The 25,507-nt window shown below is 44.2% G+C and overlaps 1 protein-coding gene and 1 long non-coding RNA gene across 6 annotated transcripts in view; one reads left to right on the forward strand and one right to left on the reverse strand.

Moving 5' to 3' along the window:
• The window catches only part of GLI3 (GLI family zinc finger 3), a 257,010-nt gene that overhangs the window by 206,224 nt on the left and 25,279 nt on the right, over positions 1–25,507 (reverse strand). For 3 of the 5 annotated variants that reach the window (XM_064169911.1, XM_064169912.1, XM_064169907.1), the window contains one exon: positions 10,249–10,411. In XM_064169911.1, the coding sequence (XP_064025981.1) occupies positions 10,249–10,372 (124 nt within the window). In that variant the 5' untranslated portion in view covers positions 10,373–10,411. Of the gene's footprint in view, positions 1–10,248; positions 10,412–24,443; positions 24,617–24,974; positions 25,241–25,507 lie in introns of those variants that run through there. The other 2 variants (XM_064169909.1, XM_064169910.1) reach the window with 2 other exon arrangements.
• The window catches only part of LOC135189482 (uncharacterized), a 53,159-nt gene continuing 52,321 nt past the window's right edge, over positions 24,670–25,507 (forward strand). Inside the window, exon 1 of the long non-coding RNA XR_010308102.1 lies at positions 24,670–24,966. This is a non-coding gene — a long non-coding RNA (uncharacterized LOC135189482). The remainder of the gene's footprint in view (positions 24,967–25,507) is intronic.

Consider the following 25,507-nt stretch of genomic DNA (forward strand, 5'->3'; position numbering starts at 1 on the left):
AGAAAAGGAAAAGAAGGTGGAGAAAACACAACTGGTCAGGCCCAGAAGGGGCTTTGCTACAAAATCCTCTGTTGTTCTGCACGAAGCCCTGTGCTGGAAAAGAAAAGCCGAGCGTACGACAGGGATAGTGAGAAAGCAGGAGACAGAGAGCGCACAGCTTGCAGCGCTAACTTCAGTTTCAGCAATCTATCAGCTCGACTGAGGAAGAAAACATCAGCACAAGTCTGCTCTGTTAAGCAGAACAAAAAAAAAACCCCAGCTCCCTTAGTTTTGGGTATCTGGGTGTACTTTCAAAGCCACTGCATGCGTGGGACTCAAGTTTTTTGCATTTCCGCTTGGCTGCATGTGGAACACGCATGAGAAGTCCCTTCGAGATGAATGGAAAGCAGCGTATTTCAGGCGGCTGGCATGTGCAAAGAATGTGCTCACACAGCTCCTGTGTAACAAGACTCCAGCTGATTGCAGGCACAAGATTTAGGAACTGCTTTTTGATAATCTGACCCACAGAGCCTTACGAGCCAAATTTTAAAATCACTGGAACAAACCCCAGCATTTCCTGTGCGCTCCTCTTTTCCAGAGTGCCTCCTGCACACTTTGAAATAGTCATTCCTCAGTTGGTCCAGGCTGCACTTACAAGTAAATCAACTTTTTGTTGTTGCTGTATTCCTGGATCCCCAGCCTCATGAACAAAAGCAGAATCTGCAAATTCAATTGTGACCACTTGCAGTAGACATCAAAGGCAAAGGCTTTTAATGGGAAATAAGATAATAACACAGTAATAAAATCCATCTCGTTCCCTCGTAGCTGAGATGGCAGAAGAATGCATCTGCCCTCCCCTCCCACCCTCACCCCAAAATAATGATATGGCTTGGAAGGAATACAGAGAGAGTAGTTTTAACACACTACCTTCTTTACATAATCACATACCATATCCTAAGCACACTTCTCCCACTTACTGCCATATGTGTTTAGTAACAACTTCTATGTAAGCAGAAGCTGAGGGTTTACATCTTCCAGAAAAAAAGGAGGAAAAAAAGCAAAAAGGCAGGAGGGAAGGAAATAGAAACATACAGAGCAAGGATATAATCAAATGCAACACTGATGCCTGATTATCTCCTTTTAACTGGAGACAGATCTGAAATAGAAAACATCTAGAAGAGAAAAGACGAATGCCATTTGAAAACGTATTAAGTAATTTAATTACTTCCACTGCCTTCATCTACACAGCTCAAATGCTAAAGCCAAATACTGTGCCTGCCAGAGGGGTTGCCTGGTTTTAAGTCAATTAGAAGGGTTTTCCAAAATTCTTTTTTATTTACTTTAAGAAGAAGATCTACTCCACAAAGCTCCTTCATTTGCAGATTTCAAAGTCTGGTCTCTTCTCAGGACCCAGGAAAACTCTCAAGATGCCACAGTTTTCTCCCTGTATTTTTCTGGTGTGCTCCTGACCCTTCCCATTCACCTGGCACCTGAGTGTTTGCCGGTATCACTTCCAGCAGCTGGCAGGAAGGTGCCATTGCTGCTGCAGATACCTACCTCGCTGCCATGAGGCCTCTCCACTTCGGTGGCACAGGCTGGCACAGCAGTGCAAAGTCACCAGGAGGCCCTTTTCCTTTCAGAGTAGCAGCTTCCCGAGACCAGTAATTGAGTGCCATGAGTGAGCAAGGCCAACCCACGCTTCATCGGCCAGCAGCCTTCTTCCTACTAAAAATCACACTCCTCAGTTGCTCTCTAACTCCCCAGTCCTGAATTTCTGGAGGTCTGATCGATACTGGACAAAGAAAAGCACAAGCTAGAGAGCACAGTACCACTGCCAGCTGTACAGACCCATTATAAACCTTCTTATCACTTACTTCAAAACCCAGGTACAATTGCAGCACGACTGCTTAGGTTTGGGGGCTGTGGGCTGTGGTGTTTTCCCCCAAGAAAAAAAAATCCCTAGTGTATGATTTCCTAAATTTAACCTCCTCCTTGTCCAAGTGGCAAGCTTCTGCTGCTAACTAATGTTTTCTCTCGATTCCACCTCATGTTATCCAGCAGGATGTTAAGTCATTACTTACTGATTACAGTGATTGCAGGGATAAGCCACTCAATCATCTCTTTCTGGAACTTGCAAAGGGATACAGGAGGATTGACATTTAATATCCCTTATGCTATTAACCACTGCAGGGAGGGGGGGGGGAAGGAGGGAAATTTCAGCAGAATTAATGAAGAAATAGTGCACTGCACTTGCAGCTCATTGGCTTTAGAGCAGGGCAGGGGTAGGGCTGGCTCACTGAGGAACAACACTAGAAAATAGTATGAGGCAGAATGAGTTATTACAGGCTACAATTAACCCTAACTTGATGACTGGAATTTTATTAGCAAGCATACAGGGCCGGGGTTGCATTACTCCGAATGAACACGTATTTAATCAGCTACTCACATCAGATTACAACACACCACGACACACAGTCCCCACCTAATTACAACCTCCAACACTCTTGCTTCCAACACTTTGAAACATCAGGAGAGCCTATTCAACAGAAGAGCAATGAAGCTGGTGAAGGGTCCAGAGAACAAGTCCTAAGAGGAGCAGCTGAGAGAACTGGAGCTCTTCAGTTTGGAGCAAAGGAGGGTGAGGGGAGACCTTCTCATTCCCCACAACCACCTGAAAGGAGGTTGGAGTGAGGTGGGAGTTGGTCTGTTCTCCAAAGTAGGAAGCCACAGGGCGAGTGGGAACAGCCTCAAATTGTGTCAGGGCAGGTTTAGATTGGACATTAGCAGAAATTTCTTTGCTGAAAGGGTTGTCAAAGATGGGAAGAGGCTGCCCCAAGGAAGTGATTGAAACATCATCCCTGGAGGTGTTTAAAAGATGTGTAGATGTAGTGCTGAGGAACATGGTTTAGCAGCAGACTTGGTAGCTTTTTGTGTAGTTGAACTCGATGATCTCAAAAGTCTTCTCTAGCCTAAATGATTGTATGATTCTATTCTCCCCAAGGCCAGGCACCTTCTTTTGGTTTATCCTTTCAGGACTTGACCACAACTCTTAGAACAGAAAGGCACACAAAATCTTATGAGTTTGCACCTTTACCCCTACTTTTCTAAGCTCCCACAAATGACTATTCCAATTTTACTCTCCATGGGGCTGCATGCCACTGCTACAGATAGGAGTAACTTCAACAGGTCCATCAACAAGTGGATCAAGGAACAGTGACCTCTCAGCCAGTCTGCTGATGGTACAAAACTGGAAAGAGTGGCAGACACCTCATCAGGCTGTGCTGCCATTCAGCCAGGCCTGACAAGCTGGAGAGTTAGGCACAGGACGCTTGCGGAGTTCAACAAAGGCAAGTGTAGAGTCCTGCACATGTGGAGGAGTAACATCAGGCAACAGCACAGCTGAAGAGCTGACCTGCTGGAAAGCAGCTCTGCCAGCAAGGGCCTGAGTGTTGGTGGACAATGAGCTCACCAGGAGAAAGCAATGTGCCCTCACGTGTTAAGGGGAGTGTGATCAGCAGCTCAAGGGACATTCTTCTGCCTCTCTCCTCTGCCTTGGTGAGGCCACACCTGAAGTTATTGTGTCCAGGTCTGGGGTCTTCAGTACAAGAGAGACAGCAAAGTACTGGAGAGAGTCCAACAGAGGGTGGTCACGAGGATGACTCCTTAGGGGACTGGAGAACCTGTCTTATGAGGAGAGCTGAGAGACCTGAGGCACTTAATCCTGGAGAAGACTAAGAGGGGATCTTATCAATGCATATACATATCTAAAGGGTGGAGGCCATGAGGATGGAGCTGGGCTCTTCTCAGTGACTGCCACTGATAGGACGAGAGGCAGTGAGTACAAACTAGAGCACAGGAGGTTACACTTGAACGTAAGGAAAAACTTAAGTGCAGTGGAACAGGCTGCCTAGAGAGGTTGTGAAGTCTCTGGAGACTTTCAAAACCCACCTGGGGTGCATTCCTGTGCAACCTGATCCAGGCATGCCTGTGTCAGCAGGGCGGTTGAACCAGATGATCTCCAGAGGTCCCTGTCAACCCCTACCATTCTATGATTGTATGATCTGTCTTGCTGAAAAATAAAAACCTCAGAAAAGAAAAACATACACTGAAGTCATCATTTCCAACATCTAATATTACTGGATGCTGTTTCCTCCTTGACCTGAAAATGGTAAGTGAAGAGGGCCCCTCCATCCCCTTTCATTTCAGAAGAAGGCATCTCCTGATGACTCTGTAGAAACAGGTCTCATATAATCAATTCAGGACTCAGTTTGCAGGCCACTAAAACAGTGCAGGCAATGTTTCTTGATACCTAACTACCTCTTTTGAACCCTGACCTCTCAACAGGACCCTGGGCACATCAGTCTAACACAGGGGCCAAAAACGGTTATTATGATTAACACCTATTTTATGGTGACCTTGAAAGCAAGCAGCAGGACAAGTAACCAACTGAAAGTTTAAACAGGAAATGTGATTCTTATGGGGTTGCAGACTGCTGAATACTTCCCTCATTCAACCCTGACAGAACTACTAGGAAGGAGGAAAAAAAAAAAGCAATAATAAAAAGAGACCTAGATGAAGCCAGCTCTTCTGAAAGAATCAAAGTGGACACATGAACTCCCTCTCATTTATTCATCTCTCAAGCTCGGTTTTAAGTTACATCACCGTTAAGATAAAACTTTCTGCTTTCTATCACTTTAAAGCATGTTCTCAATAACTATCTGATTCTGATAAAGGTAGGCAAGTCCACAACCTCCATACGTTTATAATTAGCTTTTTTTTTTCTTTGTAAGGCAGAGTAATAGGTTAATAAGGAATATCAGATTACACTGGAACAAGCTCATGGGTCACAAACTAGACAAAACACATCAAACCAAAAATAAGTGCTTGCCTGTCAGACACTGAAGGAGCCCCTATACAATAAGTGCATTGTTTTAATGCAACATAAAAACCATCAGTTTAAAAGCCAAAACGTGCAAAAAAGGAAAGCGTTTCAGTCACTGACAAAAATCACCAGACAAACAGTAAATAAATCAGGGCTGAACGCAGTGTTGTTACAGTCACCTGATGTTCTCCAAGCAATGCTGTGAAGAGCATCTTTGCCCTGTAAAAGTATCCATTCAGCCCTCACAGAAATTCTCTGAGCTTTGTAGAAAATAACCCTGGGATTACTTGAAATTAGAGGAGGCATCGTTTATCCAACAGAGATCCAGCAAGGCTGCCTTCCTGACCTGCAACACCAGGAAAAGGCTCTCCAAAGGGAGCACAGAACTGATTCAGTCTATCAATGGATACTTTGCACAACTTGATAGAAACCTGCATGTTCACCCAGCAGCCTTCAGGATGCTAACCTAAATCCATGCACTGATGTGGTAGGGAACAGGGTCTTAACTGCTCTGTCTCCCAAAGAGCAGCAGAGATGTAGGTGTGAGAAGACCAGACCTGACAACGCAGCACCACGGTGGCAAGATGGACTGGGACACTGCCCTCATCACTCCAGTGTCATACCAGGGATGTTTAGCTGTTGTTATTGCTTTGCCAAAGCAGTTAAGTCTGAAACCATCAAATCAGACAATACAGAAAAGCAAGCTCACTTTAGGTCCTAGCACAAACTTTTTATTCACACAGCTTTCTGGGGAATTAACATCTCCACTAGCAGCTTTCTTTAGCACTTCCCCCTCACCACTTTGAGTGTTAGCCTGGCAGTAAATACAGCAGCCAAACAAAAAAGGAGTAAAAGGAGCAATTTGCAAAGAAATGTGTTCTGGTAAACTGACTACAGTATGGTTGAAATATACAAAATTAAACACACAAGCGGAAAAAAAAATATCAAAAGCTTGCAAAAATTAATGCAAAACAAAGCAAAAGCAGTCCCAGATTACACAATCCCAGTAGGGATCAAAGCACACCACAAAATTTTGTTAGTTATTACAAATGATGATTTTTAATTTTTTTAAACTTTTTTTGATCAAATGTTACAAGAACTTTTAATTTGCTTCAGCGCTAAGAACTTGCCCACATGCTTCTGCCTGGAGCACATTTTAATGGCTACGTTATAAATGCCTGAAATGAGAGGTTTATAATGCAAAGGCTGGCAGGCCCTTATCTACCAGAGTGCAAGTTCCTCAGCAATGTAGTCAGTTTGTCAGAGGAGAGTGCAGCAGCAATCTCCTTGGTATTAAAGAATCACAGAACTTTAGATGTTGGAAGGGACCTGCAGAGATCACCGAGTCCAACCTCCCTGCCAAGGCAGGATCCTCTAGGGAAGTTGACACAGGAATGCATCCAGGTGGGTTTTGAAAGTCTCCAGAGAAGGAGACTCCACAAACTCCTTGGGCAGCCTGTTCCAGTGCTTTGTGCCCTCACTGTTAAGAGATTCCTCCTCATGTTGAGGTGAAACCTTCTATAGAATCATAGAATCAACCAGGTTGGAATCCAATCAACTAGACCATGGCACTAAGTGCCTCATCCAGGCTTTTCTTGAAGACCCCCAGGGACGGTGCCTCCACCACCTCCCTGGGCAGCCCATTCCAATGGGAAATCACTCTCTCTGTGAAGAACTTCTTCCTAATATCCAGCCTATACCTACCCTGGCACAACTTCTTCCAGTCTGTAGCAGCTGCTCCTTGTCTTATTGCTGCTGACCACCAAAAAGAGATTAAGGACAGAAACTCAGCAGAAGTGACTCACATCCAAAGTAAGGCCTGTGCCTGTGCACTGTTGGTGTCTAGTAGCACAGCTCCTACATTCCAAGGGGCACCCACAAGTCTGGGACAAACATAAATTCAACAAGGGTTAAGTCTTGCACCTGGGAAAGAGCAACCTCAGGTATCAGTATAGGGTGGGAACTGAACTGTTGGAAGGCAGCAAAGGGCAAAAGGATTTGGGAGTCCTAAGTGATGGGAGGTTGACCATGAGCCAGCACTGTGCTCTTGTGGCCAGGAAAGCCAATGACATTCTGGGGTGTATTAGAAGGGCTGTGGCTAGCAGATTGAGAGGAGATTTTTCCTGCCTCTCTACTCTGCTCTGGTGAGGCTGCATCTGTAGTACTGTGTCCAGTTCTGGACACCCCCCTGTTCAAAAGGGACGTAGAACTGCCTGCGAGAGTCCAGCCCAGAGTCACAAAGATGATTAAGGGAATGGAACATCTCTGTTAGGAAAGCCTGAGGGAGCTGGGGCTCCTTAGCTTGGAGAAGAGGAGACTGAGAGGTGACCTCATCAATGTTTATACATATGCAAAGGGTGAGTGCCAGGAGGCTGGAGCCAGGCTCTGCTGGGTGATGCCCAATAACAGGACAAGGGGCAATGGGTGGAAGCTGAGGCACAGGAAGTTTCATTAAAACATGAGGAGGATTTTTTTTCCCTGTGAGGGTGACTGAACACTGGAACAGGCTGCCCAGGGGGGCTGTGGAATATCCCTCTCTGGAGATACTCAGAAGCCTCCTGAACACATTCCTGTGTGATCTGGTATAGGAGCTCCTGCTCTGGTAGAGGCGCTGGACTGGATGATCTTTCGAGGTCCCTCCCAGCCCCTAACATTCTAAGGTTCTATGACACTCTACGATAGCCTAGCATCACACAATTTAGAAGTCCTCCACACTTCACTTTCTTTTTAACACAGATTCTACAAGCAGGAATGTCACTCACATTTGGGAGCTGTTGAAATAATGATGGTTGTCCTTGCTCCTTGAAGACTATAAACACAAACCCTGTAACTAGCAGCTTTCAATCTACTTAGGATCCTTCTCAAGACAACGGAGCTACTGAGGAAGTCAGACAGCTGTCACTCATGCACATCTTCCCCTCAAAACTTTGCTACTTAATGTGCTGTCCAGAAGAGAAGCAATGATATTAGACATGCTTAGGAGGTGACACTGCTGTGATAGGCTGATGCTCCTCTGCAGTGACAAAACCAGAAAGGATCTTCCCATGTTTTTTGTTATTTTTAAGGGTACCTTACCTTGTTTAATAGAGCATTCAAATGGAAATGGAAATTTGCCCTGTGCAAAACAGGGGCACTGAATCAACAAAAGCTGCATGTTTTGTAGGAGTGGTGACTTCTATCAACTGATGATGCTCCTGCAGTAATACTCATTCCAGTATTAAAGAACAAAAGATGCAAATGAGATGCAAGCTCTAGCTTTCATGCAAATTGGTCCTTGTAACCCAAATTCATTATCATGATAATCACATCTGCAAGAAGCAGCAATTTAAAACTCGCGTTTGAGTTCCTAAAGTTTTGGCATTAGGATTTGTTTTGGTACATGCTCCATGGAGCCTCTAGACAAAGAGGAAATTTTTCATATCCAAGGAGAAATAGATTTTTTATCCCTCTGAAGCCCAATCCTGTATCTCTGCTTGGCTATACATGAAGTTAGATTAGCAACTCAAAACTTGGAGATCTCGGTGACTTCCCTAAATACAAAACCTAACAACCCTCACCCACAAAGGCAACTGTCATTAGCTTAACCAAAGGTAGCCTCAGGCCCGAGACATTGTACAACACTGACATCTCATTCCATCAGCAGGAGTAATTCAGGTGAAAAGAATTTTTAGTCACTCCTTAGCCTTGGAATCCTTCTAGCTCTTGGGAGTGTGATGCTCCTGACACACAATAATACACTTCAATTAAGCAGGTAGTTAAGAACTAATATTGCTTTTAAAGCTGATAGGTAGAACAGAAAGAGAACATTATTTGGCCATAAGGTAAATCAGTGTCAGAACTAGGCAAAAATATCTGGAAGGCTTTATTTTTAGCTCTGTAAATCTAAATGTTTAATGGTAGCATCAAAGCTTAGGCCAGTCAGAGGTAGGTGCCAACATCAAGTCTCAGTGCAAACCTCTGACACATTGAAGAACACACACACGTGTTCAGGTGTGCCTGTTTGAGAAGATAGGCCAATGTGGAAAATCCCATTGCCTAAAGAGAAACCTCAAATACAATGGGGAGCTCTTCAGCTAATGTGAACCACTGTAGTCCTACTGACAGCAACAGATATGAGCTGACTTACACCAGCTGAGAATCTAATTTCATATGCCGTAGAAAACTGATCCAATTTTTTCCATAACTGCTCAAGAGCTTCTATGCTCTTGTGAGAGTCGACTCCAGCTAGCAGGTCAGCAGGTGCTGAGTTTGCTTTGAATCTGAAGTCCAGTCACACAGAAGGATACTGGGACATGTGCCATCTAATTTTCACTGAGGCACAGAGATTCATGTATTTTCTGCTTTAGCCTAGTGGGAGATATAAGTTTCTTTACGAAACCAGAAACCTTTCTTCAAGATGTCAAAGTGAGAACCTGACCTGGACCACAAGCCCAGATGAGTGAGCACAATGCAAGCAGGAAAGGTGAAAAGAAGATGTTTTGCCAGTAAGACTCCAGGACTCCAAAACACTCAGAAAGATTTCTGCCACTCTCAGCCTTTCTTTGACTGACTTGCAGAACCTGACAGTTAGTCTGCAGCTATCCAAACTCCACGGCTCTAAACTCTGCCCACACTGTTCCGAGCAGCTTTCTTTCCTAATCCAAAGTGAGTTTTGCATTAGTAGGGCCCAGTACACTCAGTCCTCTTACAGTGAACAATGCAAGAGCCAGGGCTGGGATTACACGCTCTCCAGAGAGGCAAAGGATATGCAAAATTGTCAAGTGAGGTAATCCCTGGGGGGGATTAAGCAAACTACTCCAGTTTTGCAAATCTACAAGCTGTACATTCACAACTTTTGAGACGAATTCACAGGAGGATACACTCTTAGCGTGATGTTTTGTCCCTGGCCATTAAAGAACTTTGAGGAGGGGAGGACAGCCCTTTCAGAGGAGCAAGTTTATTTGCAAAAGAAGAGAAGGGAGGGAAAAAATAAACCAACCCTTTGCCACTGATTTTGAGAGAGAGCTACTTCTCTCTCTTTTGTAGTAACTAATTATCTAACTAGCGCAGGCAATTTCAATGGCCAAATGCAAAGCACTCACCAGCCCTGCCAGGCTAATCAAGACAATTTCCCAAACGCCAAAACCAGGAACTTCCTACAATAAATAACTTAGCACATTTACATCTCAAATTAGAACATCTGGAAGAAAGAGCCTGCGTCTGATGCCAAAATAGGCCTTATTGTATCCTACCATTCTCCACTGCCACCCTCCCCCGCCTTGTTCCTTCTCTTTAGCCTTTCCTTAGAACAAACACTGATCCAGGTGCAAATGCTCAATTCACAAGGAATGCAGAGAACATAAAATTACTGTAGGTTTGGCTGCTAGTAAATCCCTGCTGTTACTCACCATTGGAAGTTGTGCTGGAGGCAACAGCTTTCTCGCTGACATCTGTTCGACTGGAGCATTTCACAATGGAATTCTCCACCTTTTTCTTCTCCGTAGTGGTAGAGCTATGGGACTGCGCCTCCATGATGACTTCTCATTACTTCAGCTCTCCTTGCACTAATACCTAAATAAAACAAGAGAGTTGTAAACTTTAAATGCTGTTCAAAAGTTTAGCCTCAAACCTCTCACCTGAAGAAGAGCCTGCAGCACAACCAAATTAGCAGTCTACAGGCCATTCTTGGATGCCTGCATGCAGGAATTCCCAAGGACTTTAAGGAAAAACTAATACCAAAAAGAAGTGTTGGCTTTTAAAGAGCATCTGTACCACAAACCACTGTGCTGCTTGATGGACGGGTGCACTTTTTTCAACCCCATAGGGTTTTAATGGATTTGGGGGGAGGGGGCAGGAGTCAGTATTTTTCTGTCATGTCCAAAGCACTTGGGAACACCTCAAAAGAAAGCAAGACAGAAGTTTATGGCGACTACAGAAGCCAAACATTTCAACATCCACACGACCTGAACACATTGTAGCAAGCAGTGCCCTGTCTATCTCTACACCTTGTCCTACTCCTGTAAACACCTCTCACTTTGTTTGTTCAGAAACCTAACTCAAACAGAAATGCATTGGAGCAACACCCTGAAAACCACAGGGAAAGGCAAATATTATGGCTAGTGGCAGATAATGAGATCACTTTCTTTTGCATGAAAACACTTTGCAGAGGTGTCTGTCTGGTAACTCCACCTCTCCTGGCTGCTCTCAGTGCCATCTCCAACAGTACACTCATTCTATACCCTGCACATCGCATCAGCTTATTTCAGAGCTTCTACACTCCTGCCATACACCTAAGAAGCCCCCAAGCTTCCCAAAGGGTAGGGTTGCCTCTGTGTGCAGCAGAGTGTGTGCAGCAGGCCCTGGGATTGCAGGGATCTTGGGCTATGGAGAGTACAAGCATTCCCAAGAACCAGCCTGCAACTTGACACGTGGCATCCTTTTAGAAATGTATATTGGGAATGCTGAGCAGGGAGGTGATTGTCCCCTTGGACTCTGCTCTGATGAGCCCACATCTCGATGTCATGTTCAGTTTTGGGCACCTCAATCCAAGAGGGATGTGGAGGTGCTGGAACTGGTGCAGAGGAGAGCAACAAAGCTGGGGAAGGGCCTGGAGAGTAAATCTTATGAGGAGTGACTGAAGGAGCAGAGGATGTTGAATTTCAAAAAGAGGAGGCTGAGGGGAGACCTCATCAATGCTACCTACAGCCAGCTGAAAGGACTTTGCAGAGAGGCTGCTGCTGGTCTCTTCTCACAGGTAATTAGTGACAGAACAAGAGGAAATGGCCTCAAGCTGCGACTGGCTAGGTTTAGAATGGACATTAGGTAAAAGTTGTCATGGAAAGAGTGGTCAGGCATGGGAATGTGCTGCCCAGGGAAGTGCTGGAGTCACTAACCCTGGATGTGTTTACAGGCCATTTGGATGTGGTGCCTGTGGATGTGCTTTAGGGTGCACCTTGTAAAGTAGGGATACCACTTGGACTTGGTGATCCAGAAGGTCTTCTCCAACCTGAGTGTTTCTGTCATTCTGTGATTCCGATTTGCTGCAGAAGACCTTCAAGGCATGCCAGTCTGCCCAAAGAAGCATCACTCAGATCATCAACATTCAGTGCCCACCATGCTTAGAACCAAAGTACCTCAGCACTAAGATGGTTTGAACATGATCCTACACAACAACAAATAAATAGTTTGCAGCTCTGAGCAGCACCGCAGGCATTAGCTGAAGGGGTCTGAAACAGAAGTGGCACTATTCTAGAATGCTTGAATGAAATAAAGCCCCAAAGGCTTTAAAACAAGCCACAAGCCACAAAATAAACTTTAATGAAATGCAATTACATCAACAACCTGCTTCCCAAATTCTGGCAGTCAAAAAAAACCCAAAACCCAAGAACAAAACACCAAAAACAAGCAAACAAATGACAAGGTTACAAAGCCAATTCATCACAAACACAGATGTCTAGTAAACCTACCCCTTCCCACCTCCCTGGTTGGAGTTTAAGAGCACAATAAAACACTCCAAAGCCTCATTGTTATACATTAGAGATCAAAGAAGAGCCCAATGACTAAATGAATCATTATTTAGCCAGGCAGCACAGCCAGGGTACCGGACTAGATATCAGAGACTCTGCCACTGACCTCCCGGTCTAACCTTCAGCAAGGCATTCTTCTTCCCTTGAGTTTCTAAACTGGCTAAAGCCAGGAATAACAAAGCTCTGCCTCTCATGGCACAGTACTTGTAAGAGCACTTCCAAGATCTTCTTGTGAAAGTGTCACAAACATCACTGTGATCTGTGAAACAACTTCCTGCTGGAAGTGGAAGGGGAATGTCAGGTGTCTTCAAACAGGCAGTAGGAGAGACCTAACAACAAAAACTCAACTTGCATCAGCCCTCCACTTGTACCCAGCCACACAAGTATCTCCTTGAAGAGATATCTCATCCCAGCTTTGTCAATGGCATCTTCCCAAATTTCTGGTACACTTTCACCCTGCTTCCCCTTGCACAACTTACTCAGGAGTACCCACAGCTTTGCCCAGTTATTGTTTCTCCCAAGATTTTCAGTCCCTTGCATGGGCAGAAATTGGGAGGGAAGCCAGCACTGCTGCCAAGTTCTTCACCCTACACTGACAAGAACAGGCTTGTTTTCACTGTATGCCTTGGTCACACAAACACCAACATCTGCCTCTACTCAGCCTCCAGCCACTGCATGAGTCCTCTGATGTATCCTCCTCCCATGCTCTGACTACTCTCCTTTGAGTCATTTTCATATTCTCTAAAAAGAGTAACTTTTTGTGCTGTCTCTGAAGGAATTTACAAAGCTGTACAATTTTATTTCTGGTTACTTCTCTTCTGCCTTCTGAAGGCCATGTCTGATATTCAGACTCAGCAGAGTTTGACTTTGAGCGCATGAATAGGGAAGCTGCAGAACTTACCCCCATTTTTTGTCCTCAGCTCTCAGGCCTGTTTCTTTTGCCACAAAAGGAAACAATTACACTCCCCACTCAACCAAAAAGGAAGAAGCCACATACTCTGCCTCCATTTCACAGGGCCAGTGGAGTGGCATGAGACATGGGGGCACAGGTCACAAAAATGGTGACAGGTATCTACAGCAGCTCCACCACTTCCTGCCACACAGATGGCTGTGCAGATAGGAGCAAGGAGCCCTTCTTCCCTTCTGCATCATGGAGTACAGGACCTTTACAATCTGAACCTACCAGGGCTCAGGGAAGGAGGTGAAGGTGTTGTAAGGAGTTAATACAGCCATAATCTCCTTTACAAAGCATCTTTGGATCATCTGCTGTTTGAGAGCAACACATGGCTAAGACTGGCATCCATCTACTCTCTTGCCTGCTTTTTTTCTTTCCTCAACAGTCTACCAATGACACTTTTCAGGTGCTTTGGGGCTGTTCTCTTTTACAGAGGGAAGGCTGGCAGACAATTTCACATTTCCCATTGCTCTCTATCACTACCCATTTCACTCTACCTAGTCTGGACAACGGTACAGAGCAGTGGCCTGAAGTAGCAGCTGAAACAGAATTTTTGGTCAGAAAATTGCAGAACTGGTGATGAGCTAACACAAACATCTGCTCTTGGTACTTGTTCTGCTTCATGCCTGCTTAGTTTACAACCATAAGGCAACTTTTACTCATGTCAGCATGGATGAGGGCAAACCTTCTTACTGAGCTCTACATCCTGCACCATAAGCCGTGGCTCCAGCACCACAGATGGTTCCTCCTGTGCCTGCCTCTCCACTCCCAACCCATCCATGTGTGACAAGCACATCTGCAAGGATTCCAGAAGCTCCCATTACACTCCAGTGCCATATCAACTACATGCTGGTACACACAGCTAGGAAAGCAAGGAAGGCCAGGAGAGATGACAGGACCCATCATCAGAGCTAAGTCCTTTGGTATGTCTTGCCAAGCATGCCTGGTAGACATGCAGTCAAACGGAAACAAATATGGTGCCCCAGAACACTTCTTTCTTTCCTGACGATGAACTGAAACCCAAGCTGGAAACACAAACCAGATACAAATGTTTTCTAGAATCTTACCCTGTACTTTTGGCTGTGATTTTTATTTCTCTCAGAAACTGCACTGAAACATGAGATTTGCAGTCTACCAGAAAAAATGTCCAGGACGACATGAAGATTTCCTTCCACCGCCTGCTAATCCCAGGCCAAAAGCATTCTAAACATCAGCCAGCCTGACGTTGTCTTCATATCAAAACACAAAGTGGTTTACATTATGGTGTAGAGAGCTCGCCCCAGCATGGGTCAGTGACCTCCCTGTTCCTGCCCTCAGGCCTGAGACAACATGCACCCCTCCTGCAGCAGGGAGCTCTGCTTCCGAAACCCCAGAAACTCAGTTTCTGTCTGCTGTCAGGCACTGCCAAGTGCACATGGATAGCAAGAAAATACTATAACAGAATATGGGCAAAAGCCTGAACTTTGATAGGTAGAGGGATAAACATTCCTTCCTGAAAGCAAACATTCCCATTCAACCATGCTTGAAACTTCTGTCATTTCCCTAAAGCCTGAACCCATTGCATGATTAATTCCAGATCCCCATTTTTAACCTAATCCCCTTCAAACCAGCAACCTGCCCGCAGGTGTGTCTCTTCTTTTAAACCATAAAAAGAACTCCCCACCAATTGCATATTACATCAGAGCAATTACAGGAACAAGTTACCAGTATGAGCTACTTAAATGAGGAAAACTGCCTCTTTTCAAGCAATGTCAATAAATGACAGTATGTTGGTTCCAAAACCAAATAATTCATTTTAGCTGTGTAAATCATATAATTTCCAGTCCTTATCCATGCTGGTCATAAAATTGTGCATCACAGTAGTAAAAATAATCCTATTAGTATACAGAGGAGGAAAAGTCTTCATTTACTCAACAGTGCTGCCAACTAACCAAAACTAGTGGAGCAGCCCTCTGCCTTGAGGGAGCAGGAAACATGACACTTTCTGAACATACATTTCCATTTTCCAAGAGATCTTCATCTCTGAGCTCCTTTTCCCCTCTGAATTACTTTAAATATCTTTCATTTCTATTGCATACATTAGTAATAAAGATCAGATCATGTAGATCTTCATTCACAGGCACACGCATAAACTTACTGACTTCAACAAGATGACCTGCCTCAGTCTGAATGCTTGGGCAGGAATCAGCATCTACAGTTCTCAATTTTCATGTTAGACTGCTCTTTGTTTCTTGCAAAGTTAATGTAACTTGGTTGTATTTTTGGAGGGGGTATTTTTTAATCTGTTGTTTGTTGGTTTGTTGTTCTGGGGAGGCTTTATAAAAAAACACAACAAATCCTTCCCCTGTTCCATTCAATGCTGCTGTAGTTGTGTTCAATTCATTAACAAGTGGTTTGCATCCGCTGAGAAGAGCTGTCTGAAATAGCAGTGTCACAGCATTCATCATCATTACATCAGCAGTAGGGAAGTTCATCCTGATTGCTATCAGCACCCAGAGTGCCCCAATCAGCCTGCGAGCAAACAGAGCATGTTTAATTTTTCAGCAATGACTCTGGGTAGTTAGGGTGTTCGCAGGTACCACTTGGATCCGCACTACTGGAAGCAGCCTTTGGGGACACGATGCATCTTGAACAGCACAACTGTATGGAAGTGAAAAACACAGGGGGAGGCACAAAGAACATTCAGGGAACTGCAGCCTCTCTCAATCGTAAAGGGCCCTTTATCGATTTTATCCAAACCAGCCATGCTGTTCCTTGAGGTTATTTAGGGATTAAAACAAAAAATCAAAGCTCTGTCGTGCTCAGGTACATTGAAATGCAAAATTTACATGAGACAATCTTACACTATTATAAGGGAGCTATTCCATGCTGATTTATACAGGCCTGATCCAAGTACATGAACTTCCCAAACCCACCTAGCCTTCAGCACTGCTTTCCACCAAACCTGCTGGAAAGCTGCACTGACAAAGTCAGCCCTGGCAGTAGTTGCTGAAAAATATACAAGTGTCCAGACATCTTAAGAAATGCCTTCCAGTTGCAGTATTAACCTCTTGGTACCTCTCACCACTTTCCTAACAGGCTATAGGAACTAATCTAAATATTATACATTTTGGAAACAGTTTTATCTTTTCTCAGTTCTCTGTAAACTAAACCAGAATTCTGCACATGCACACAGCCCCATTAACTACTCCTGGGCAAATTCTGTTCCAGTTCCTGCCCGTTTAGACAACTGGTCACAGTAAGACTAAGACTGATATAAACAGCACAAATAATAGTCTGATATTCACTGTAAGTAAAACCACAATAAACTAGTAAGAGTCAGGGATAAAAAAAGATCTTAAACTTTGCAATACTTCTCTCCATGTAAATGACATGCACTGCCTATAAACGGACTAGCTGCTAACTGCATACTTCTAAATCTGTTTTGAAATGTAAAGTAAAATTAGGAAGTAAAAACAAAGCAGAACACCAAATGCCCCCCAAACAGGCAGATTTGTTGCTTGAAATTAAAAAATACCCCAAGTTGTAGGGCCTCACATGCATTAATGCAACACTTCCAAATTCATTACTATCTGCTCTTACATTCCTTTGATTTCTTCCCCTCAGAAAGACTGCAAAACAACTAGACCTAAAGCCTGGTTAATGATGATCTGATCTGTCCCTGATAGGTTAAATAGCTCGTGGCAACAATAACGCGGATCGCACACACAAAGACAATCACCTAGGCAAAGCAGTGCCATTAGCACCCTCCTAATTAAGACCCTAAGTCAGAAGCTCTTTCGTGGCTTACGCCGAACTACTAACTGTAATCACTGCTTGACTCCAGAGGAATTACACTTGTGTACATCTTTGTGCTGCAGACAAACAGCATTACCAAAAGTTCTGAAGACACTGGAAACACAGCATCAATACGGGGCACTTTCTACCGAGGCAGCACCTCAGTTGGTTTTAATACACATCACCCACACACTCTTACAAGTAGATTAGCTCTACTTCTGTTACTGGATTTAGAAAGCTGTTAAGCACAACCGCAGTTAAATGTTTTTACTATTACATCAACAGATTAAAGTCTGTATCTAAACAAAACAGCTTTCTGACTGGGAATTCCAAGTGATTCAGAGTTTCTTACCCAGGAAACAGTTTAACAGATAAAAACACTGAAGGATTTGGGTCAAACTGTCCATATCCTACCAGTCCATCTCTCACAGAAGTTGTCTGGTGTCATGCAACACAAAGCTGAGGAAAGAGAGACAGAACCTACCATACATCTTAATAGCTTTACATTTCAGCTACGATGTAGCCCTTGAGATAAAAAATGCATGATCTACACACTATCCAAGAGTGGGTAACTGAACTTTAAAACAAAAAGGTTGGACCAGATGGTCCTTGGGTCCCTTCCATCCAACCTGGCATCCTGTGATAATTAAAAAACCAAACCAAAACAACAACCACTACACAACCAAATCCAGCCAAACAAACCAGGTCATTAACTCTGCATCTATGGTCATTATTTTAATCACATGGCCTTGGATTTCTTTATTCCTCATTTGAGTCTCTTACAAGCTATCCAAACACAGACAAAAGAAAGAACTGAAGTTATTTCTTAACAAATAGGAAGGGCCACAGACTTTTTAAGTGTCTAAATCTGCAAACGTATTTGGGGAGGGCAGTGGATTCAAAACCAGTAATGCCCTTACCCTTAAGAAATGAAAATTCCTGCCAATTAAACTAGCTGGAAAATTCAGAGTAAGCTGTGTTACTGCTTCTTTTGCAATCCTGCATGTCCTTGTGTTCAAACTCCGCAGAAGGGAAAAAACACAACCACCAAACTCTAATAATTATGTCAAAGTAAGATTAGCTAGGAAAGAATTAGCACAGGGGTGGGGGGAAGAAAAAGCATCTGTAGACTCTACTGTTTGTAGCAGTAGGTTCAACTGAATGGTGACACTTAAAACATCCCCACCAAGTCTACACTCATGTTTTTGCCACTGTCCTTCTTCAGAAATCCAGCAGTATTAAATTCAAATCAAAGTTACTATCAGCACTATCGAGTTTCTCCCGTAAAACACTGTTCTATGAAACCTGAATTAGAGCACACATGCCCAAGCTCTGAACAGACAGGAACATGCAGTGAGCAGGACAATGAGCCTGATCTAGCTGGAGGTGTCCCTGCTCATTGCAGAGGTGTTGGACAACATGACCTTTGAGGGTCCCTTCCAACCTAATGCAGTCTATGAATCTGTGTCTTGCTGTGTTGATAAAATACCCTATGCCTTCCTCTGTGATACTATTAGTAACACTAGGAACACTCACAGGACCATACAGGATGTTTCCTTCTTTCCCTCTTGCCATCTTGTTGCCAGCACAGTTTGGGAAAGCAAACTACAAACATCTGTAATCCGAGTGCTTTGTACCTCCGTTTATTCAGTTCATGGAGTGAAAAGTCACTATAACTGTCACAGAAGAACACAGAACTATGCTAATTTAGAGCAGCAGAGCTAAATGTGAATTCTGATGGCATAACCACATTCTTCAAGCCCAACAGACAAACTTCCTTAGGATCAGAACTGTATCTATAGATCAACAACCATCTATATAGGGATGGAGCTCAGGAATGAATTGTATTAAATAGACATCTACTGCAAAGTAACTTCTGGTTCAAACTTGTTACATGCAAATCAAAGAAGACTGTATGCCATAGTTTACAACTGGTATTTCAAATCGAGGTTAAAAGAGATCAAATAAGGATGTGTTTGAGAGTACCATGTTTTGATCACCAGTTCCACTCCTGGAAGCCCATTTATCTCCTCAGCATACCCTCCCACTAAGGGATGCCTTCATCCAGGATTTCACCTTCCAACCCAACACGAATGTTTTAACGTGCACAAGAGCTAGGAAAGCTCCATACATCCAGGAAGAGCTTCAAGTGTGAGAAGTACTTTATAAAACTTGATCTTCAGCTTTTACAGTTTACTGTAGGTTTTACACCTGTCTGATAGCAGCAGTAAAACCGTACGATGATTCCTTCACCTTGTTGTAACTTGACAAAACGGAACAGTGCAATTCCAAGCTGCTGCAGTGCTTTGCAATCCACTACCCCTGTTCAAATAGTGTAGTCACAGAATTGTACAGCTGTCTTATTTTCCCAAAACAAAAAACCCACCCATAGTGAATTGAAGAGCCAAGCAAAACCACAGCAAACCACATGTCCTGTTAGCTAGGAAGCGGCAGCGCTAGGATTTCACTTTAATATACGTGGCTCAGCACAGCAGACATTGTGCTGAAGTGACACTAACTTGATCTGTTTCTGACTATGTGATTTCAGGTATTCATGCATCTTATCTAATGAAGGTTTCATTCCCTCCGCAGCTGGGTGAAGGATTCTTTACACGCAGTTGATTTTCTTGACATTAACAGATTTGTATGTAAAGAAAACAGAGTGTCATACAAAGCAGTAAACACAGCTGGGGGAGGTTCAGTTCTAAATCAAAAGATTAGTTGGGTCCTTTATCCCTGACCTAAACCTCAGGTACCAAAAACGAGAAAAACTACAGCAGCATTTTGAGCATCATTTAAAAACAAGACAAACTAAACAGAAAAAAAAACCACACAAAACAAAACTAATTGTCCTGATAATCTGTGCAAAAAAACCCTTAAAACCACTTCACATTACATTGGGAACTTCAGCTAAGAAAATTATTCAGTCAGATCCGTTTGTGGATTCTGATATTATCAGTTCTGACACTTAGCAACTATTTAAAGACAAACACATTCTAGCCCAATTAGTTCATCCCTTGTTGTAATCTAAGTAATCTTGCAGGCATTTTTAAGATCAATGTATTGTCTTGTTTCTTGTTCTGTTCTTCAAAAGAGAGAGAACCCAACTCTTCAGATCAGCAGCCAATTTCACATCCTTCCAAGGCAAAGCAGGTACAACGCAGACATGCAGTGTATACCACGAGGAAACCACAGTTATTGCCAGCACAACCTTAAAGGAAGTTTTCCCCTAAATCTCTGCAGAAAGCAGCCTTAAAAGAAAGCAGGGATTAGAGTGAGCTGGAAGGTAGGGAGGGGACTTACCTCAAACCAAGTGGAAAATCAGAGCAGTAATTCTACAAGTCGGCAGAGTACACTTTTGGAGTTATAATGGTGTGAAGAAGTGCTGGGCAGCATTGCCTGCAGGCAGCACTAATACACTGATGACTAATGACTGGGCCATGCAGACAATGAATTTGGGGGTTGAAAACTAACAGAAACCCTGCAGTACCTTGACAAATGGGCTTTCAAAATTTCATTCATTGAATAACCTTTAAGCACAAAATTGGCTCAAATTCTCTGGAGAATAAAATGACACATGTTGTTGGAGTGTTAAGTATTTTCCTTTTTAATTAAAACTTCCACACCAAATACATAAACATGATTACAGTGAATAAAAACACAGGAGTTAACTAGTTAGCAGCTACCAAAGAAGTCAGGACACAGAATTTGAGGCACAACACCATTCCCTCAGAAGGGTCAACAAATCCTAAGGTTAACTACCTGATTTGCTGAAATTCACCCTTGGCAGAATACCTTCTGCCTTCTTTGACACTTAAAGGAGACTAAGCACTTCAAAGGTTTGTTTAATGAGCTGCCACAAATACAATTGCTTAAAAAAGGCTCAGAAATTATGTACTAAAAGCTGCACTGTGCTTAGAATTACAGCTGGAAAAGTCTCTTTTAAAGAGCCCAGTCAAAGTCGAGCCTCCATAAAACAAATCAAGCCTCCTATAAACTTTGTAGCCTTGTGTACTGACAAACACATTAAAACAACAGAATCTCTCTTTAAAGGAACTGGTATTTTTTTCATTGCAGCTCAAGTTCCAGTTTGGAAATGGCAACGTTGGCTATTTTTACAGACAGAATGAAATATCTAAAGTGTCTCTAAATTAACAAGTACCCCTTGCCATAGACAGCATCGCCTTTAGCAGCTCCTAAAAACTTCAGAAAAGGATCTTAAAACAGGAAGCTTAGTGAGCTCATAAAACTGTTGTTGGAGCCAGGAACACATAGCATATTTAATCTGCAAACTGTGAGCGTCTACAATGATTTCAGCAAGATCTGAGGCATGCCCTCAAGGTTTGCTGGGATCTGGGATTAGGGAGTTGATAAGAACCCTCTACTGCCCATGGACATGTTTTTCTTCTGCAGTTAAACACAAATGCATAGAGACGTTTGACTGCTGCTTGGCGTTACTGCTCAAGTTATATAAAAGCTTTGCAGCTCCTTTTGCTGTCAATATATCAAAGTTTAAAAAAAAAATCATCAAAGTGTGAAATTTCATTTAAAGTCTTTGCCAGTCTACAGCTCTATTTCACAGACCTATCAAATAAAAGTAAAGATGAAAAATGCACTGAAACAACTTGAAAAGTTTGCAGCAGCACCCATGCCCTATTTTTGTTTATTCTGTCTCACTTTATTTGATTTTAAAGTATAACAAATCAATTCCCTTATAAAAATGACAAAGTCTAAAGAGAGGCCATCTATAAAACCTGTGGTTAAAAGACAACTTGAAATCATTATTACAGCTGAACCTTTTGTGGAATGAAAAGCTTCTTCTGTAGCCATTTTAGTGTTTTAATTGCCTAACTGCAAGTTGGCAGAAAATTTCTTCAATCTTCTAAAACAATTAGAATGACTACAGAATGTGAGTGCCAGAAAAACCAAAGCCTTCTTCAAAGTATTCTTTAGCTAGGGATTTACAACAATTGCGTAAAGAAGAAAAGTCTGACTTTTAAGATAATCTACTATAGTCTAAAAGCATTAACATTCCATTACTAAGGTTTTCCTGAGGATTTCATGACTCATTGATTCACTTTTCCTTCAAGTCTTGCTTTTTTCTCTGTACATTACTGTCTCCATACAGTTGAGTGCATGCAACACTGATCATTAAACTGCTTCCTTCCATAACTCCAAATAAATCTTGCTTTAATAACCATCAGATTCCTTATTTATCAGGCAGAGATGACTAAGTTTTTACTAACAGCCTGCAACACAAAAACATGCCATTCCTTCCTTGAACAGACAGGATGAAATTCAAACATCCTACTGAGTGCAGGTAATGGAAAAGCTTTCCAAAAAGGAGGCAGAAAGTGTAACTGTAACTTTAATGGGTCAGCATCAAATGCAGAGTTATCATGTAAAGAATATAAGTAATATGCAAAATGAACAAATTACAGTGGTGTCTCAAAAGTGGAGCATTTTGGTTTCTCTACCACCAATTCTGAACTGAATAGCAGTGATTTGTAATTATCAACACTAATTTCTAAGGTACAGACTGGGTTTTGTTTGAAAAGGCACGATCTTATCTTTCACAGCTGAAGATTACTTACAGCAGTGCACACTGTCTTGGCCACTGCACACCTTCTGAAGCCAAAAACACTATTCCACTTCAGCAAGGAAATGCAGGTGATGTCTTTGTTTTGTAGTACTTCCAAAGAAAGACTTAGGAACACAACGTGTCCTACTGAAAACCACGCACAATTATCCCAACGCATGATTGCATTCATTTAGGCACCTTAAGCCATAGTTTTACTTTTACTGCTGCTCAGAAGAACATATATACACTGAGGGAGTTCTTTTCTTACTCATTTCTTTTTACTCATTCAGAATCACATAATCCTGGCTTTTAAAGAAATAATCCTCCCCCTTAAAAAAGGCTTCTCTCATAATTACTATTATTTATGCTTTTAGAATTGGGCTATACACCAAACTCGAAGTATTTACATACTAGCTAGTTAAACCCAAACCTTCATTATGTAAACAAACTCTCAGGAGGCTCCCTACAGTTTACATTGTTAAACTCATTCACCATTACTTCTAATACAGGTTTCCTCTGATGAAATACAGTGGTGTGGACACAGCAATTTTTACATGTTAGGGTTACTTTACTTTTAAAACACTGCATTCGTCTTCCTTCAAAATAATCATGACATATGTAATTAAGAAACTGTCAGATCATTATTAATTTTTAATAAAGGACCTAAATGAAATAATTATAGGAATCAATCAGTGAGGCACCTTTCCAAATTACAATGCAACTGCACAAATACTCAAACTACTTAAGGCCAGTTCTTGCAGATTTCAATCCGTGATCTCTCTCTCAAAACCAGTTCTTCAACAGAGAGAAACTTGCTGATTTCGCTCTATTCCACTGCCTTAAAACAGTTTGAAAACAGATACCTACATGACACACAGAAAGAGGGGTAGCCGTGTCCTCTTAAAACAATGTTTGTTGATTTAGTCAGCCACACGTCCCAGGGCCTCTGAAAAATTCTGCTTCCAAGTTCTTCTGTGGCGCACACACAAAAGAAACGAAGTCTGCACGCTGAAGTTTACAAAAATCACGTTTATTGAGCCTTGCAAACCAAGCGAGAAGTAGCAAGGGCGCGACGGCGGTGACTATTTTGCTGGGGGTTGCTGCTACCTAATGCTTCTGCAGGGAAGCAGCCTGCAAACGTGCCGCTCGCTATCAGACGGCCGGCTATCCCTACCTTTGGCTACAATGCTCTCTGAGATCCGTACAGTCCATCATTTCAAACTGAAGTGGCAGCTGGAAAATGTGGAACAGCTGGCAAGGAGCTGAGAGAAAATGTTTTACATAAATATATCTGCATACAAGCTGGCGGAAGACCACGGACACCCGATGATACATAGGGCTGGATCAGAACTACGCATCAGAGGGTCAAAAACAAAATTTGGGGCCAGGAGGAGGTTTTCCTTTTACCTTTTCCCGTGGCGTGAGGATTTGGGAGCGGGCACCGGCGGCTGCGCGCCGGCGAGCCCGTGCGGAGGCGCGGGAGTTGGATCTACACTTTAAGGGCTAATTGAAACCACCTAGGATCCGCTCTCCTCGGACCCTTCAAAGTTGCGCGATGCGAGGCCGGGCCGCGAAGGCTCCGACGAGCTCCCCCGGGGCGCCCCCACCGCCGCCGCCCCGCTCCTCCCGCCTCGGCCTGGCCCGCCGCCGGCCGCCCAACTCCTCGGCTTGACCCAGTGCCAACAGCAGCGGCGAGCAGCGACTCCCCACGCCGCACACGCCCCCCGCACACACAAAAAGGCACTCGCAGCCCCGCACACCCACCCTCCGGCCGGGATGGAACTTGCCCCCTTCCCCTCGGGAAGCCGCCAACGGGGAACAAGGGGCCGGACCCCCAAAGCGCTCGGCCACTCCGCCAGATGTGACAGCGCTTTCTCCCGCGCTCTTCTCGCCTCTCCCCGGCAAAGTTTGCGGCTGGCCTCCCGTCTCACGGGCGTGAAAACTGCCCGGGAGTTGCTCGGGGAGGCGGGAGAGTGGAAATAAAAAAGCAGAAAGCAGCTGCGGCTCGTAAACCGGCGGCTCCGCCGAGGGCCGTGCCCGGCCGAGCTTGGGCGGCGCGGCCCAGCCCCGGCCCGGAGCGGGGATGTCCCCGCCTCGCCCCCGCACCCTCAGCTCCCGCGCTCTCTGACAGCCATTTTGGGGGTTATACACCTCGCTCCCCACTGCGCCCTCGCCTCCAAGTTAGGGAAGCGGGAAGGGGGCCGGGAGTAGGAAAGACGCGTTCGAAAACGAGAAGAAAGTGGCCCAGAGCAGAGCTTGGGGAACAAAGAACTTCTCGCCCAAGTGGGTACGTACCTGCCGCTGCCGCCGAGCCCCCGCGCTGCCCATGGGCGAGGGCCGGGGCCGCCGCGGCTTGCCCCCGCGCCGCTCCCCTGCTGCCGCGGCTTAGCGGGGCCGGCCCCCGCCGCAGCCAGCGGGCATTCTTCGGGGACTGGGGATACACACGTACGGTACGGGACAGACGCGGGCCAGGGGCGGCAGAGGAGGGCCGGCGAGTGTTGGTGGTGGTTGTTTTATCCCTACCCGCCTCCCGCAGGGAGCAGCCCGCGCCTCTGCCTCCGTGTGGGTGTGTGTGCGCGGGTCCGACATCAGTTTCAGTGATCTTGTAATCTGATCCCTCCTGACTCACTCGCACTGACTGACATCTCTGATTTGGTTCAACAAAAAGACCCGGGGCGGGAGGGGGAGGACAGACAGAAGAAGAAGAAGAGGGGGAACCAAAAGAAAAAAATATAAAAGCCCCAAATTCACTGCTTGGTCCTGTCCGGTCCGTCAGCTCCCCGGCCCCGCCACCCGGCATTGTCTGGGCTCGGCACAAACACCGAAGA

The sequence above is a fragment of the Pogoniulus pusillus genome, chromosome 32, assembly GCF_015220805.1.
Source record: "Pogoniulus pusillus isolate bPogPus1 chromosome 32, bPogPus1.pri, whole genome shotgun sequence".
In the NCBI taxonomy this organism is placed as follows: Eukaryota; Metazoa; Chordata; class Aves; order Piciformes; family Lybiidae; genus Pogoniulus; species Pogoniulus pusillus.